Below are 13,776 nucleotides of genomic sequence, written 5' to 3' on the forward strand. Positions count from 1 at the left end.
GGGAGGCCCCCTCCCGGTGGTCCTGGATGTAAAGGGCAAAGAAAAAAAAGGATTAAAAAAAGATAGCTAGTCAAATGGTGAAGGTCCCAGACCTTCATCCTGAAAGTTACGGGTTCGAGTCTATGTGTATTCCTCGTCACTTCCCTCCTTTATTTTTTTTTCAACTACAAATGTTTAAGACTTGTACTGAAAGGTGAGTTTACTATTTTTAATTGACAAATACTTTTTTGTTTTCAATTTGTTCAGAAAGATCTCATTCTAAGTATATCATACATCAAAGGGCGCAAATTATAGCTACCTTAGCGCACAAGTTATAGTTACTTGAGATAACTGTAACTATAACTGATGAACTTCATTGATTTGGTACGTTTAAAATGTAAGCCTAACTATAACATCCCTGAAACCTTTGTTTTTTTAAGTGAATTTCTATGGTTCTTTTATTTATATTTCCTAAGTATAACAACCTTTGTTTTTTTCAGAGAATATATCTCAGAAATTATGAAATATTCAGAAACAGATTGAAAGAGTACTGCAAGAAGCACACTTATTTCAATTGCTCATGTTTGTGTATATTAGTTTTGGAAGTATGGGAGAGAGACTCAAATATGTTTCTTGGAACCACCAAAATTTGTGCCACTCCCCATGATCTAAACTCTTTGGTGCCTAACGACAAAGACAGCAGGGTACCTCGAACATATGCCCAAAATGTTTTAGGATCAGGTAAATACGCGTATCCTGCAGTGCTCTTTTTTTAAATTCTTTTTATTGAGCTCATAAGTGTACAGAATACAAAATTCATTCTTTTCATGATCGGCTGAAGGCATCCTGGATACAAAAAAGATGAAAAAACATATACTGGTAATAATACCTTTAAAATGCAGACTATCCCGTGGTCCCAATAGTTATACATATCGCTATCCTATCCAATTCGTATTAAAGTGCTGCCGATAAAGTGCCATGTGTTATGGGCAAAAAAGCAACCCATCAATAAGCCGTATAAAGTGCTATGTACAATCGACCGAAAGAAACCCAGTCTAACATTGCATGTGAAAAATGAACAACTTATTAGTGAGCAGAATAAAGTATTATGCACATTCGAAAAAACTGGATACAAAGACGTTAAACAAATGCACATATAATCGCAGTAACATCAATACAGTGCAAACTGTCACATTAATTAAGGATTCTGCTCTTGTACCAAATCCTCATTAGTGTTTTCAATAAGGTGTCATGTTCCAAGTGCAGAAAGAGCAACCTTTGATCAAACACAGTAGAATACTGTATGCCACTGAGTTTCCACAAATCTGTTATGATAACAAAAACTGAAGCAAGCAGCATTAATCAAATTTAGGTACAATAGGCTGTATGCTGCAAAGAACGGTTAGAAATACATATCGTAACACTTAAAAGAGACTCGTAGTGGGGAAGTCTTAACCTACTCTAAGGAAAATTGCCCTATATATTATTATATATATATATATTTGTAGCCATGAAGAAGTCCTTTCTGGGACGAAACTCATTGGCTACAGTCAAAAGAAACTTTTAGGAAGAAGATGATAAAGAAAAACTTTATTAAAAACCATGTGAAAGAGTCATAGAGTTATGTGATGATATGTATACCAATACCAATGCTGTACTGATATGATAAAGACTATAACTAAGATGTCACAATTTTAGTAAATTGAGTGCTGAGTCATTTGTGTTGTTGTCATTCTTGTAATGATATTCTGTCCCATCAATATTTGGTACTCAATATTCCCAACCACAATCCCCTGCCTTTAATCACATTAACATAGAAGGGCGGCAAGAGCTAAATTGAACAAATATGTTTTCAGGATGCTTCTAATTATGGACAGACGAAGGACAAAATATATCTTGTACAGACGTATTGTAGCACATGGTGATTTCTCAGTTTACCATTTAAGATAGATCACTGCATTACTCGGTATCAGTGATAAGGTTTTGAATTCTTTATCATGTTGCTGTCACAATATAAAAGAGTGTATCACACAAAGGCCCTACTTCTTTTCCTCACTAAAAACTCCCTTGCCCATGGGCATCTTTTTTTTTTTTTTTACAGCCAATTGTACACCGCCATGCCAAAATGGAGGAATGTGCCTGCGACCTCAGCTTTGCATTTGTAAACCAGGGACCAAAGGGAAATCCTGTGAGAGGAGTGCCACTTCGGACCCTTCCTCCACCTCCGTTTCTGGGGGACAAGTACCAGATGTACCGGCACGACCTATTCCTCAACATAGCTCCCCTCAAACCTTTCATCAAAAAGTTCCAGCCAATGTCAGTCCAGTGGGCCATATGACCCTCACTCTGAAACAGAAAGTTCCTGTTGCTATACCACAGCAAATTCAGCAACAGTAAGTTTTCTCATTATTTAAGTTGTTTAAAATGTTTTCAGAATTGTGAAAAGCTTATGTCTGTTTTCTATTGTTTTTAGATAGAGCACTGCTAGCATCACTATGTCAACTAGATTTAATTGATTTCACATGAGATTCTGTATTCCCTGTGTAAATATCAGTCCCTAATTCCTTTATAACTGCAATTTGTGACACGCCAAGTGGATTATAAAGAAAAGACGTCAGAACAGGGCTATCATACTTTTTTACAGTTGAGTTCTGATGTCACAATGCCTCCTGCCAGAGCCAGCAGCCAGGTGAAAAGCAGGTCATGTCTTGGACCATAATTGAAGCAGCTATTTAATGCAACAAAAGTGTTTTTTCTTACTTCTGCTCGATATTAATAGCTTAGAATGGCAAGCATAGAGAATATGTTATTTTTTGCACTCCTTAGATGGAAAAAAGCTAGTATCTTTCTGCATGTTTCTACACATTTTGAGCTATATCAGCTTTTTATTCAATCTGTCTTGTATGGGACTGTTTTTAGTATCTGTTTGCAACAAATTTCTACAGAATTTTGATGTGTTTAATTTTTCAGTAGAGTTGTTTTTTTATTCGTCATGTTTTCAAACATGCTTGCTCTTTCATATGAAGAAACTACGCACCAAGGTTTTAAGTGGTTGTGGGAAAGGTGATGGTGTGACCATGTATTATATGGGATGAAGTACCCCCGGCAGTCATGACAAGGATAATCCAAGTGACTTTGGAGTTCCTTAACCTTATAAAGTAACTCGGCTTTCGGCCTCATTCTTATATATGGTTATGGAAGTTTTTAGTGACTTGCAATAGCATTATAATGTACGGGCTGGTTATTTTATCCCTTATATATTTGGTTTCAGTAATGGAGTAATATCCGTTTTCAGGTTCAGGGTAAAATAATGACCCCCCTTTTAAATGTAAATGCATTTTTTTCAACAAATTTCAGAGCACAAATAGCAATACGGAATTAGTGTTCACAGCAGGCCATTATTTATTGACCCCAGAATAGGCCCAATTAATTGGAGTGATCTTAAAAAGAGTCCATTGTCTTTGCTCTTGCAAAATGCATAGTACTTTGCATCATGGTTTCATACTGCTATGCTTTTTCATCATTTTGTAGTAATCATCAAAATCATGGAGTTGAAGCAAGTGACTTGTTCACACACAAGGGCACACTAGTCAGTTCATCACTTATCATTTCCAGTCACAACATGCAAATAATACAGAGAGAAGTTTTGGTTTGCGTTACAAGCAAAATAACTCTAGCAGTTACAAATATATCACTGGGCAGTAGGTGGCAAGCTTTAGTTTTAATGGCTTTTCTTGCCTGTATTTTCATGCCACAGAAGCATGAATTTGAATAGCCTGCCTCGTAATCATTTGACGACGTCATGTCTTGGCAGTACATCCAAGCCCAGCTACTCTGTGAGTTACATGCTCCATTAGTCAACTTCATACATAAATGAACAGTCTGACTCCCCAGCCACCTTGTGCAATTTCAGAATGTAAACTGTCATGTTACGCTGTGGAAGTTAACTAACAAACATGTATGGTGATGTTTTTCTTAACCCCTTTGGCGCATAGTTATTTCTTCCCAACCCTTAATAATACAAAACTGTTTTTATGTTTGTCTGTGTAGGAGGGTTTGGAGTAAGGGTTCCTGCTTTCTGGCTTCCCTTTGGGTGACCCCTCCAGGGGAGTGCGGGGGGAGGGCGGCGAGGTGTTGATGGGATCTTCACCCCAGTGTTAGATATGTATGGAGTGAGTGTATATCACATCAAGTGCTTAATGGCTTAGATGTTCTGTGTGGGATATAAGATGGCATAAGGGCTTAGGAAAATGCAGGCAGCAAGCAATCTCACAATATTGCATTGCGAGTGTGGGAGACCTTGGACCGCCACACTCGTACTGAGGCCCTAAGACCCATATTTATACTTTTTGACGCAAACCTGCACTAACGCAGGTTTGCGCCAAAAAGTATAGCGCCGGCTAGTGCCATTCCTAGACGCTGGCCGGGCGCCATATTTAAGGAATGGTGCCAGCCGGCACTAAGGCCCTGTTAGCGTCCTTGGAAATGATGCTAACAGGGCTGGGGAGGCATAGGTGGAACCGGGGCTTGTATGCCAAATTATGGCGCTGCACTGTGTAGAGGCAAAAAAATTGCCTCTAGGCAGTTTAGCGACATTTTTTGGCACACAAGCCCCATGGACATGGCTCCTGTAAAGACCGGAGCAATGCCCACCACCTCAATGGCCATGCCCAGGGGATAAATGTCCCCTGGGCATGGCCATTGAGGCCAGCGCCGTGCAGGGGGCCCCAAGTCAGGGACCCGAGATGCGTTGGGCAAAAAAAAAAAAATACTGACCCGGGCTTACCTTTGGATGGGTCCCCCATCTCGAGGTGACCTTCTGGTGTGGGTAGGGGTGGGTGGGGGTGTCCCTGGGGACAGGGAAGGGCACCTGTGGGCACTTTCCATGGTCTCTGACCATGGAAATATGCCTTCAGGTCCCCTTACGCCTGCCCATACCCAGGCGTTAAATAATGGCGCTAAGCAGGCTTAGCACCATTATTTCAGGCCCTCCTCCTCCTGTGCGTGATTTTTGCATGGGAGGATAAATAAGGCGCTAGGGCCTTTGAGGTATTTTTTGCCCGGGAACACCTACTTTGCATCTCATTGACGCAAGGTAGTTTTCCGCAGGCTAAAAAGGACGTTAACTCCAATATTATGGGGATAGACATGTCTAGCACCAAAATATAAATATGTAATTAAGTTTACACCGGATTTGCGTAAAAAAAAATGGCACAAATCTGGCACAAACAGAGTATAAATAAGGCCCTAAGTCTTTTAAACAGGAATGGACCAATATGTGTAGAAAAGTTTGTAATGTACTTGCATTTCTTCTTGAGTTCCATCTGAAGTTATCCTTTATTTTAATAATGGCGAGAGAAGACTTTTGCACCATTCAATTGTCTTATCATGGTAGCAGTGTGTTGACCTGGATGTTGTTCTCTTTCAATTGCCTTGTTTGCTTGATGCATATTGACACAGATGTGTACAGCTCTTTCATTGTCCTTTTTTGTACTATCACTATAGGAGAAACCCATGGTGTTGGACCAGTAGAACGCTCAATAATATCATGTTTAAGTAGCAATTTGAGTTCCTTTTCGACAGCCTCTTGTAAATAAAATGAAAAATTATTCTGCTTCTGTGTCTATGTAAAACAGGATGGACATCCTCATTAATATGCAATTGTACTTTCATAGTCTTAAGTTTTTCTAACCCATGAAACAAAGAAGTGACATGACTTACTATTTCACGATGAGCATTTATTTCATCATTCAATGAGATCAGTCCCATATCAGCAGCTCGCTGAAACTGAGTAAACAGGCTCATGATGCTGTACTTTGAAGCACATTAACGGGTGGTTGCACTTTGGTCTTCTAGTGTTTCATCGTCGCTGTGAACAAACCTTAACTTTTCAATGGTGTTGAACCAGCCAATGTGTATTGTAGGAAGCTGGCCTGGTGTGTGGTGAACACTTATGGTCTTATCAGCTTATACCAGGTCCAGGTATCCCCTAATAGTGAAGTGTAGGCAGTGCCAAGGAAGCCAGGGCTCTCTAGAGGAAGCTGCAAAGCGTATGCAACCCCACTATAGTTATACAGCACTATCACACATGAAAGAGCCACACAGTGTTCCAAAATAAAGGTACTTTATCATGGTAACACAAATATTAATAAGCAGTCCCCCCAACTGGAGGTAGGTTAACACACTAATTATATATATAATAGCAATCAATAAGAAGCATAAAAACAACAAGCATGTGCAAAGGTATTAGGAAACAGTGTAGGCCCTAGAGGAGGGCCAAAACATATACTAAATAAGTGGAATGCGAGATACAGTCCCCCACCCAAGGATGTGGAATCGTTAGAGGGGAGCTAGAGGAACTAGGAACCCCAAGAGGTGAGTACCAGAGTGACCCCCAGCGACCAGGAGAGCAATGGTAAGTACCTTGTTTTCCCTCAATCAGTCAATCAAAAAAATGTATAGAGCGCGCTACTCACCCGTGAGGGTCTCAAGGGGGTGGGAGGAGGGGATCAAAAGGGGGGGGGCAAGGAGGGTCACTGTTCGAACAGCCATGTCTTGAGGTTCTTTCTGAAGAGCAGGAGGTCTTTGGTTTTGCGAAGGTTGGTGGGGAGGGAGTTCCAGGTTTTGGGGGTGAGGTAGGAGAAGGACCTGCCTCCTGTGGTGGTGCGTTGGATGCGGGGGACTGTGGCTAGGGTGAGGTCGGCTGATCGGAGGTTGCGTGTGGGAGTGTGGAAGTTCACTCTTTCGTTGAGGTAGGTTGGGCCGGTGTTGTGTAGGGATTTGTGAGCGTGGATGAGGATCTTGAGTGTGATTCTCTTGTCTATGGGGTGCCAGTGAAGGGATTTGAGGTGTGGTGAGATTCGTTCGTGGCGGGGGAGGCCAAGGACGAGGCGTGCGGTTGTGTTCTGGATTCTCTGGAGTTTCGGTTTGAGTTTGAGTGTGGTGCCGGCGTAGAGAGCGTTACCGTAGGCTGGTCTGCTGCTGATGAGTGGCTGGGTGACTGTCTTCCTGGTCTCTGGGGGAATCCATTTGAAGGATTTTTTAAGATTGCGGAGAGTGTGGAAGCAGGAGGAGGTTATTGCATTGATTTGTTGTGTCATCAATAGGAGGACTTAGGAAAAGGATTGTGCAATACCCAAACCAGACTGGAAGAACCCAAAGGTGGATTCTAGCAGAAGAGGACCTGCGAAGGAAGGGGGCCAAGTCAGTTCATGATGGAGTGTCCAGTTGTGGTAGGAGCCACTACCCACCCTTCTGTGGATGCAGGACCAGGTCGACGGGGGCCAGAGCAGACCATCTGTGCAGCACAGGAGCTGAAGTGAAGTCCCTGAAGTGATGCAGATGGTGACCCATGTCGGCTGTTAGGTTGCAGTGAGCAAGTGGTGCAGGAAGACCACCAACAAGCCTTGGCAAATTCAGAAGAAGAAAAAAAGTGTTGCAAGGCTGAAGAGGACCAGCAAGGCCCAGGGGACTCAGCCCAAGGAGTGGAGTCCGGGGTGACCCTCAGCAGTTGTTAGAGTCACCAGAAGAGGATGCAGCCCCCACAGGCAACCCACTGGCGGCAGCAAGTCACAGTGAGTCCCACTCAGAACACCTTAAGAGGAGCCCCACAATGCTGGAGCAGCAGAGACAAGACTGTTCTTGGCAGGAAGAAGTTCTAGGGGCTGGTGCTAGACAAAGCCTGAAGATCCCTTGGAGTAAGAGCAAACAGGCCTTGGTAGCTCCAAGAGTCGCAGTGCACAAGTGTACCGTCTTGCAAGAAGAGGCACTGGTTTACCATCTCCGAAGTTGGACAGCTGACAGAGATGACCAAGGGGACTACTCCAGACCATCACCTGCGATGAAGGATCCATGCATTTCCAGAGGAGAGCAGATCCACATAGCCAGTCGTCGTTGCAGTTGGTGCCTGCAGGTGCAGGGGAATGACTCCTTCACTCCAAGGGAGATACCTTCTTACTTCCTGGTGCAGGCTGGAGTCTCGTCGACCTCAGACGATGCACAGCCGGTGTGAGAAAAGGCATCATTTTGACATGTTTGTCCCCCACGTTTTGTCTGATGTATGAACTAGCCTAGAAATTGTAGTGCCCAGCGCCCCTGCTAACCACGTTCCCTGGGCCAGAGCTCTTTCCCTAAAACTGTTGTGATGCATTGGCACAATTGGATGCACTTTTAGCTACCACTATAAGTTCCTAGTAAAAGGCACTTAAGTACCCAGGGCATAGGGGACTATGGGTAGGCCCCTGAGGGCAGGAGCACTGATTGTATCACCCTCTAGGGCCATCCGTCCAGATTCCCCCAGCACTGCCAGTGCAGGCTGGGTGTATTGGTGCAAAACTAAAACTCAAATTCAACCTGGCACACTGCCTATGTGCCTTGCCCACCATACACTGCAGGTACTATGGGTAAGACACCCGCCTGGCAGGCCTTACATCCTTAAGGCAGAGTGCACCCTAGCATATGTGAGGGTAAAGCTTCATGAGCCATATGCCCCCACTGTATCCTTGCCAACCCTAGGACATAGTGAGTGAACAGAGCAGCCATTTTAATACATGTGGCTGGGCACTGGTCAGCACGGGTTTCTCAGCTACATAATGGCCACTGTGAACCCTGGGTTGTTTGTTATCACACAACTCAGAATGATAAATCCAAACTGATACCAGTATTGGATTTATCCCTAAGGGTACCCAGCGGTCACTTTAGAAGTGACCCCTGCAAAAGCTGACTAACCTTGCATGGTTGTCGACTGGTTCTATCCAGCCTGCCACCTCCAGACCTCCATTCTACAAACTGTGGGGGAGAGGTCTGTCTCTCTGACTTGTAGAACAATACCCTTCCTGGGTGGAGGTGCTAACAACCCTTCCCTCAGGAATATGCACTGCCTTGGCAGCTAGCTTCAAAGAGCTCACCACCTTTGAAACTCAACCTCCAGGCACGCCACTAGCAGCAGATGGTCAACCCCTTTGCAAACCCCCACGTTTGGAGGAAGCAAAGGCGGGAAACTACACAGAGGGTAGGAGAAGTGGCCCCACCTGGCATGCACCACCCCTAAGGTGTTGCCTATGAGATGGACAATCTATTTCATTTTCCTCTACTTTAGATAGAAGAAAAATAGCCAATCAAGGATAGGGAAGTGACTCTCTCCACAGGAAATGGTCACTATAGTGGGTGTAGACACCAAAAGGTAAGTGTCCCATTGGACACTATGAGGTTTTCCTTAAAACACCCACTAAATTCAATATTTAGTGGGCATCCCTAGAATAAGAAATCAGATTCGAGGGACACAAAGAAGACCAGCAGCAAGAAGATCCAAGGCACGGAAACTGTGGACCTGTTGCCAAAGAAAAGGCACCAAACCCTGCCTGTTGCACCCAGGATCTGATAATCCCCACTGTGGAGCTGCTGGACAACTGGACAACTGGACTGACCTCAAGAACCCCAGAGGATCTCCAGGCTTCACCACTCACCCAAGAAACCAGCAACCCAGTGAGGGTCACTTCACTCACTGGCCACTAGCTCCCGACCTGGAAGTCACAGCCAGACCTGAGGACCCACCAGTGACCGGCAGGCCAAACCCTGCAAGTGTGCCAAGTTTGGTGGCACTGTGCCCTCCAGTGGTTGAGAAGTACCAGTACCCTGGGTACTGGTCAGCTGATGTTGGACACCAGGAAAACCAGCCTGCCCGGGGTTGAAAAGGACCAGGAGGAAGCCCCATGTCGAGGGACTTCAGAACACCCTGGACCTCCCACCAGAGTGCCCCATTGTCCTGTAAACGACCCTTGAAGTCACTTACCTCCAGATTCAAAGGACATCTTTGCGCACAGCTCCTGGCTCTCCGATTCGCTGTGCGCCCGGCCGCCCTGTGCCCTGCAACAAAGAAGCTGCTGTGCTTTAAGGTCCCTCGCCCCTTGTGACCTCGCCACTCCAAGGGGACCCCAAGGAACCACCTCTAAACTTACCTGCACAGGCCTTTTCCAAGTGGTCCCCCACAGTGGCTCTGAACCACCTCCAGAGACATTTCACTGCTGCTCCCGCTGGAACCAGGACCACCTGAACTTCTCCAGCTGGCACAGTGTGCTCACAGACGACCTTGACTTACCTGCAAAAGAAGAACTTGGTAAAGCAACTGTGTGATTTTATATGTATTTTTAAAGGTGACTTTCCATTTATTCCTATGGTGCGTAATTACGCACAAAAAGACTATTTTGGTTAAACTTCAAAAATCCATATCTCAAAAAGTACTTAACCAGTTTTGATAATCTTGGTCTTAAAAAATATATAAAAATCATCTGATAAATTGATAGAGTTATTCCTTCAAATGTGTGAGTTGCATGATTGATACTGTGAGTACAGCAAATGCTTTGCACTTCTCCACGACTGGCCTAACTGCTCTACCAAGCTACCTTAAAAATTAGAGCATTAGGTGATCTAGTTTTTACCCCTGTAAACCAACAAGTGGTTGCCTGGACCCCTTCCACAGTGTGCCTAGCTTTGCACACTGCATAGAGGGCACCCTCCTACAGCCGGGGAAATGCTGCAGTTGCTGGAAGGAGCTGGAGAAACAATGTTGCAAAGCAAAGTCATCGCTGAAGTTGCAGATTGGTTCTTGAAGGGTCCAGTTGCAGTTCCCGTGGTCAGAAGATGAAGTAAACAATACAGAGGAGTACTTGTGGAATCTTGTATGATGAATCTGAGGACCCACCCAAGAGGGAGACCCTAAATAGCCCAGGAAGGGGGATTGGTCACCTAGCAAGGTGACCAGCTATCAGGAGGGAGCTGTGATATCACCTGCCTGACCTGGCCTCTCAGATGCTCCCAGGAGCCTCTGCCCATCTTAGATCCAAGATGGCAGAATCAAGTGGCCACCTGGAGGAGCTCTGGGCACCACCCCGGGGGTGGTGATGGACAGTGGAGTGGTAACTGCCCTTTCCTTTGTCCAGTTCCGCACCAGAGCAGGGACTGGGGGTCCTTGGCCTGATGCAAACCAGTTTATGCAGGGAATGCACCAAATGTGCCCTTCAGAGTATACCTGTGGCTTGGGGAGGCTACCCCTCCCAATCCATGTAACACCTATTTCCAAGGGAAGCGGATGTTGCGTCCCACTCCCACAGCAAATCCTGTGTACTACTTTGCCCTGCTTGAGCTGGTCAAGCAGGAGGAGGGCAGAAACCTGTCTGAGGTATGGCAGCAGCATGGGCTGCCCGGAAAACCCCAGAAGAGTGGTATGAGCAATACTGGGGGTCCTCTAAAGAATCCCAAAGTGCATGGAATCATACAATCAATACTGGCAACACTATTGGTGTATGATTCCAACATGTTTCATACCAAACATACCCAGGTTCAGAGTTACCATTATGTAGTTGGACCTGTGTCCAGTACATGGGTAAAATGGCTTCTCCACACTTATAAATTCCAGTGCAATGGAACTGCAGTTCATAGGGGCACCTCTGCTCATGGAGGGGTGTCCTCACACACAGGTACCTGTACCCTGTCCTCTGGGCTAGAAGTGCCTATCATAGGGGTGATGTACAGTGGACTGTGGTGAAAGGGTGTATGCACCTTTTCATGCAGGCTGCAATGGCAGGTTTGCAGACTCATTTTGCAAGGGCTCCCATGGGTGGCATGATACAGGGGTTCCCCAATGCCATGGGTACCTAAGCACCATATGCTAGGGACTTATATGGCGGCACCAGTATGCCAATTGTGAAGAGTCCAAAGTCATAAGCAACCAAATTTAGAGAGACACAGCACATTCACTGGGGTCCTGGTTAGCAGGATCCCAGTGAAAACAGTCAAAGCTTACTGGTGGCAGGCAAAAAGTGAGCGTAACCATGCCAAAAAAGGGTACTTTCCTACTTTAGTTTTCGATGGCATCAGTCAATGTAATGGAGATATTTAATTATATTTCTCTTCAGGCATAATGTTTATCAAAGCAGCACTGTCGATAATGAAAGGTATTAAACATCCATTTACTTTCTGTGCAATTTTTGGACAATGTTTGAATGACTGATGCTTTTTCACGTCAATTTTTCTTTGAAATTTATTTTCTAATGCACACATTTTTCTGAGGAAACATCGACATTGCACAAACATCTTATTTACTTTCACTTGATATTGATACTGAAGAACTTTTTGACAATGATTTAGATAATGATCAACTTCGTTTGGTGTCATTGTGTCTCAACTGGTGCTTTTGCTTGACCTTGTGGGCGTGTGTCGAACATCACTTCTGGAACGTTCAAATGTCCATTTTGTCTTCTCACCGTGGCGCACTTTTTTTCTTTGCATTGCAAACCATCAGAAAATGATTCTCCTTCCCACAGCCTTTGCAAATCTGTCGAGTGGCAGGACATTTACCTTTGTGTGGAAATGACAATCCACATCTGAAACACAGCTTCTTTTTCTGTGGAGACATCAGCTTGTCGCCTTCATCCTTGTGTTTCTGCCTGCTTTTCATGTTCATGACTAACTCACTTTGGGCACCTCCGGCCACCATGTCAGCAGCTTGTCGATTAGCATGCTCTTCAGCTCTGTAGGCCATGAGAACTTGTTCCAGACCAAAAGTTTCTCTCAGCATTTGTTATCGTAATGAATCTGACAGATATCCGTCAATAACTTGGAGATGTATTGCGTCCTCATCATTAAATTAATTAAACCTACAGTATTTGATGAGCGTTACTAGTCTCTCAACATATTTGTCCATGGTTTCACCAACTCTCTGTCGTTCTTGACTGAAAGTGTACTATTTGTAATCTGTGTTTGATATTGGATTGAATTTAAGATTCAAGACTTCTTTAATTTGACAATATGTAACTTCATCAGCTCGCAGCATTTTCTTTATGATTTCTTTTACACCTTCACCAGCAAGGTTCTTGAGATATGATATTAGTAAATCTTTTTATCAGTTTCTTCTAGCACTTCAATAAAATCATCAAATGTCTATATTCAAGGAGTCCATCTGTCGCCAATATTTTGCTTTTTGTCAGTATCAAATGGTAGTTAATGGTGATTTCAGAAAGGCAGCAGCATTATAAAAGTTTAAGGGATTGGCTGACACTGAAAATGGTGTTAGCTCCGATACTGTCTGCTGTCCACTAGGACCTGCTTCATTCATGGCATTTCTAAGGCCCTGCTGGCCCTGATCATCTCGGGCAGTCTGTGGAACTGTGACCTCTTTCTTGGTCTCCATTGGAGCTGTTCACTTTTCTGGAGACTTCTGGAGCCGCGTTGAGTTGCTTCCCAGCAGCTTTGGTGGTATCCCACTTCAGGTATTTGGACAGCTCTGTAAGCACAACTCCTGTGCTTCTTCATGGGATCCCTTGCCCAATGCTGAGGTCGTGGAGCTTTTCTTTTCGAGGCTCTGGTAAGTATAACAACTCTTTGCTTTATTATCAATTGTTCTATCGGCTAGCGCTCTTACGAATCCTACTAGCATTTGACTATAGTAGTTTCAGAGCTTCTTTCCGTATCTGTTTGTGGCTGCCTTTAGTGTTATCACTCTGTAGGCTTTATAGCTTTATGTTGAGTAGTAGTGCCACACCTCTCTTTATGGCTTTGCCAGTAGTTTCTTGGGCACCAATGTGTAGACTTCTCACTAAATCTTTCTTTATCTTCAAATGCTTCATACCGGCTGGAGCTGTGCTTTGACTCCACATACGCCAAATGTCGCACTTTGACGGAGGCACACGTGGCATGCATGAGCAGTTTGCTTTGACCAGGGCAAACTTTCTGGGACAGCACTGTCGATCCTAGGGGTACTCATCCCCTATCTCATCACAAGCTGTAGTGTCTTCCTCTGCT

The 13,776-nt window shown here is 44.5% G+C and overlaps 1 protein-coding gene across 2 annotated transcripts in view; it reads left to right on the forward strand.

The window, feature by feature from the left end:
* The window catches only part of LTBP1 (latent transforming growth factor beta binding protein 1), a 1,022,847-nt gene that overhangs the window by 156,116 nt on the left and 852,955 nt on the right, over positions 1-13,776 (forward strand). For both annotated transcript variants that reach the window (XM_069234696.1, XM_069234697.1), the window contains exon 3: positions 2,081-2,372. In XM_069234696.1, coding sequence (XP_069090797.1) covers positions 2,081-2,372 — 292 coding nt within the window. The remainder of the gene's footprint in view (positions 1-2,080; positions 2,373-13,776) is intronic.

The sequence above is a fragment of the Pleurodeles waltl genome, chromosome 5 (assembly GCF_031143425.1).
Source record: "Pleurodeles waltl isolate 20211129_DDA chromosome 5, aPleWal1.hap1.20221129, whole genome shotgun sequence".
In the NCBI taxonomy this organism is placed as follows: Eukaryota; Metazoa; Chordata; class Amphibia; order Caudata; family Salamandridae; genus Pleurodeles; species Pleurodeles waltl.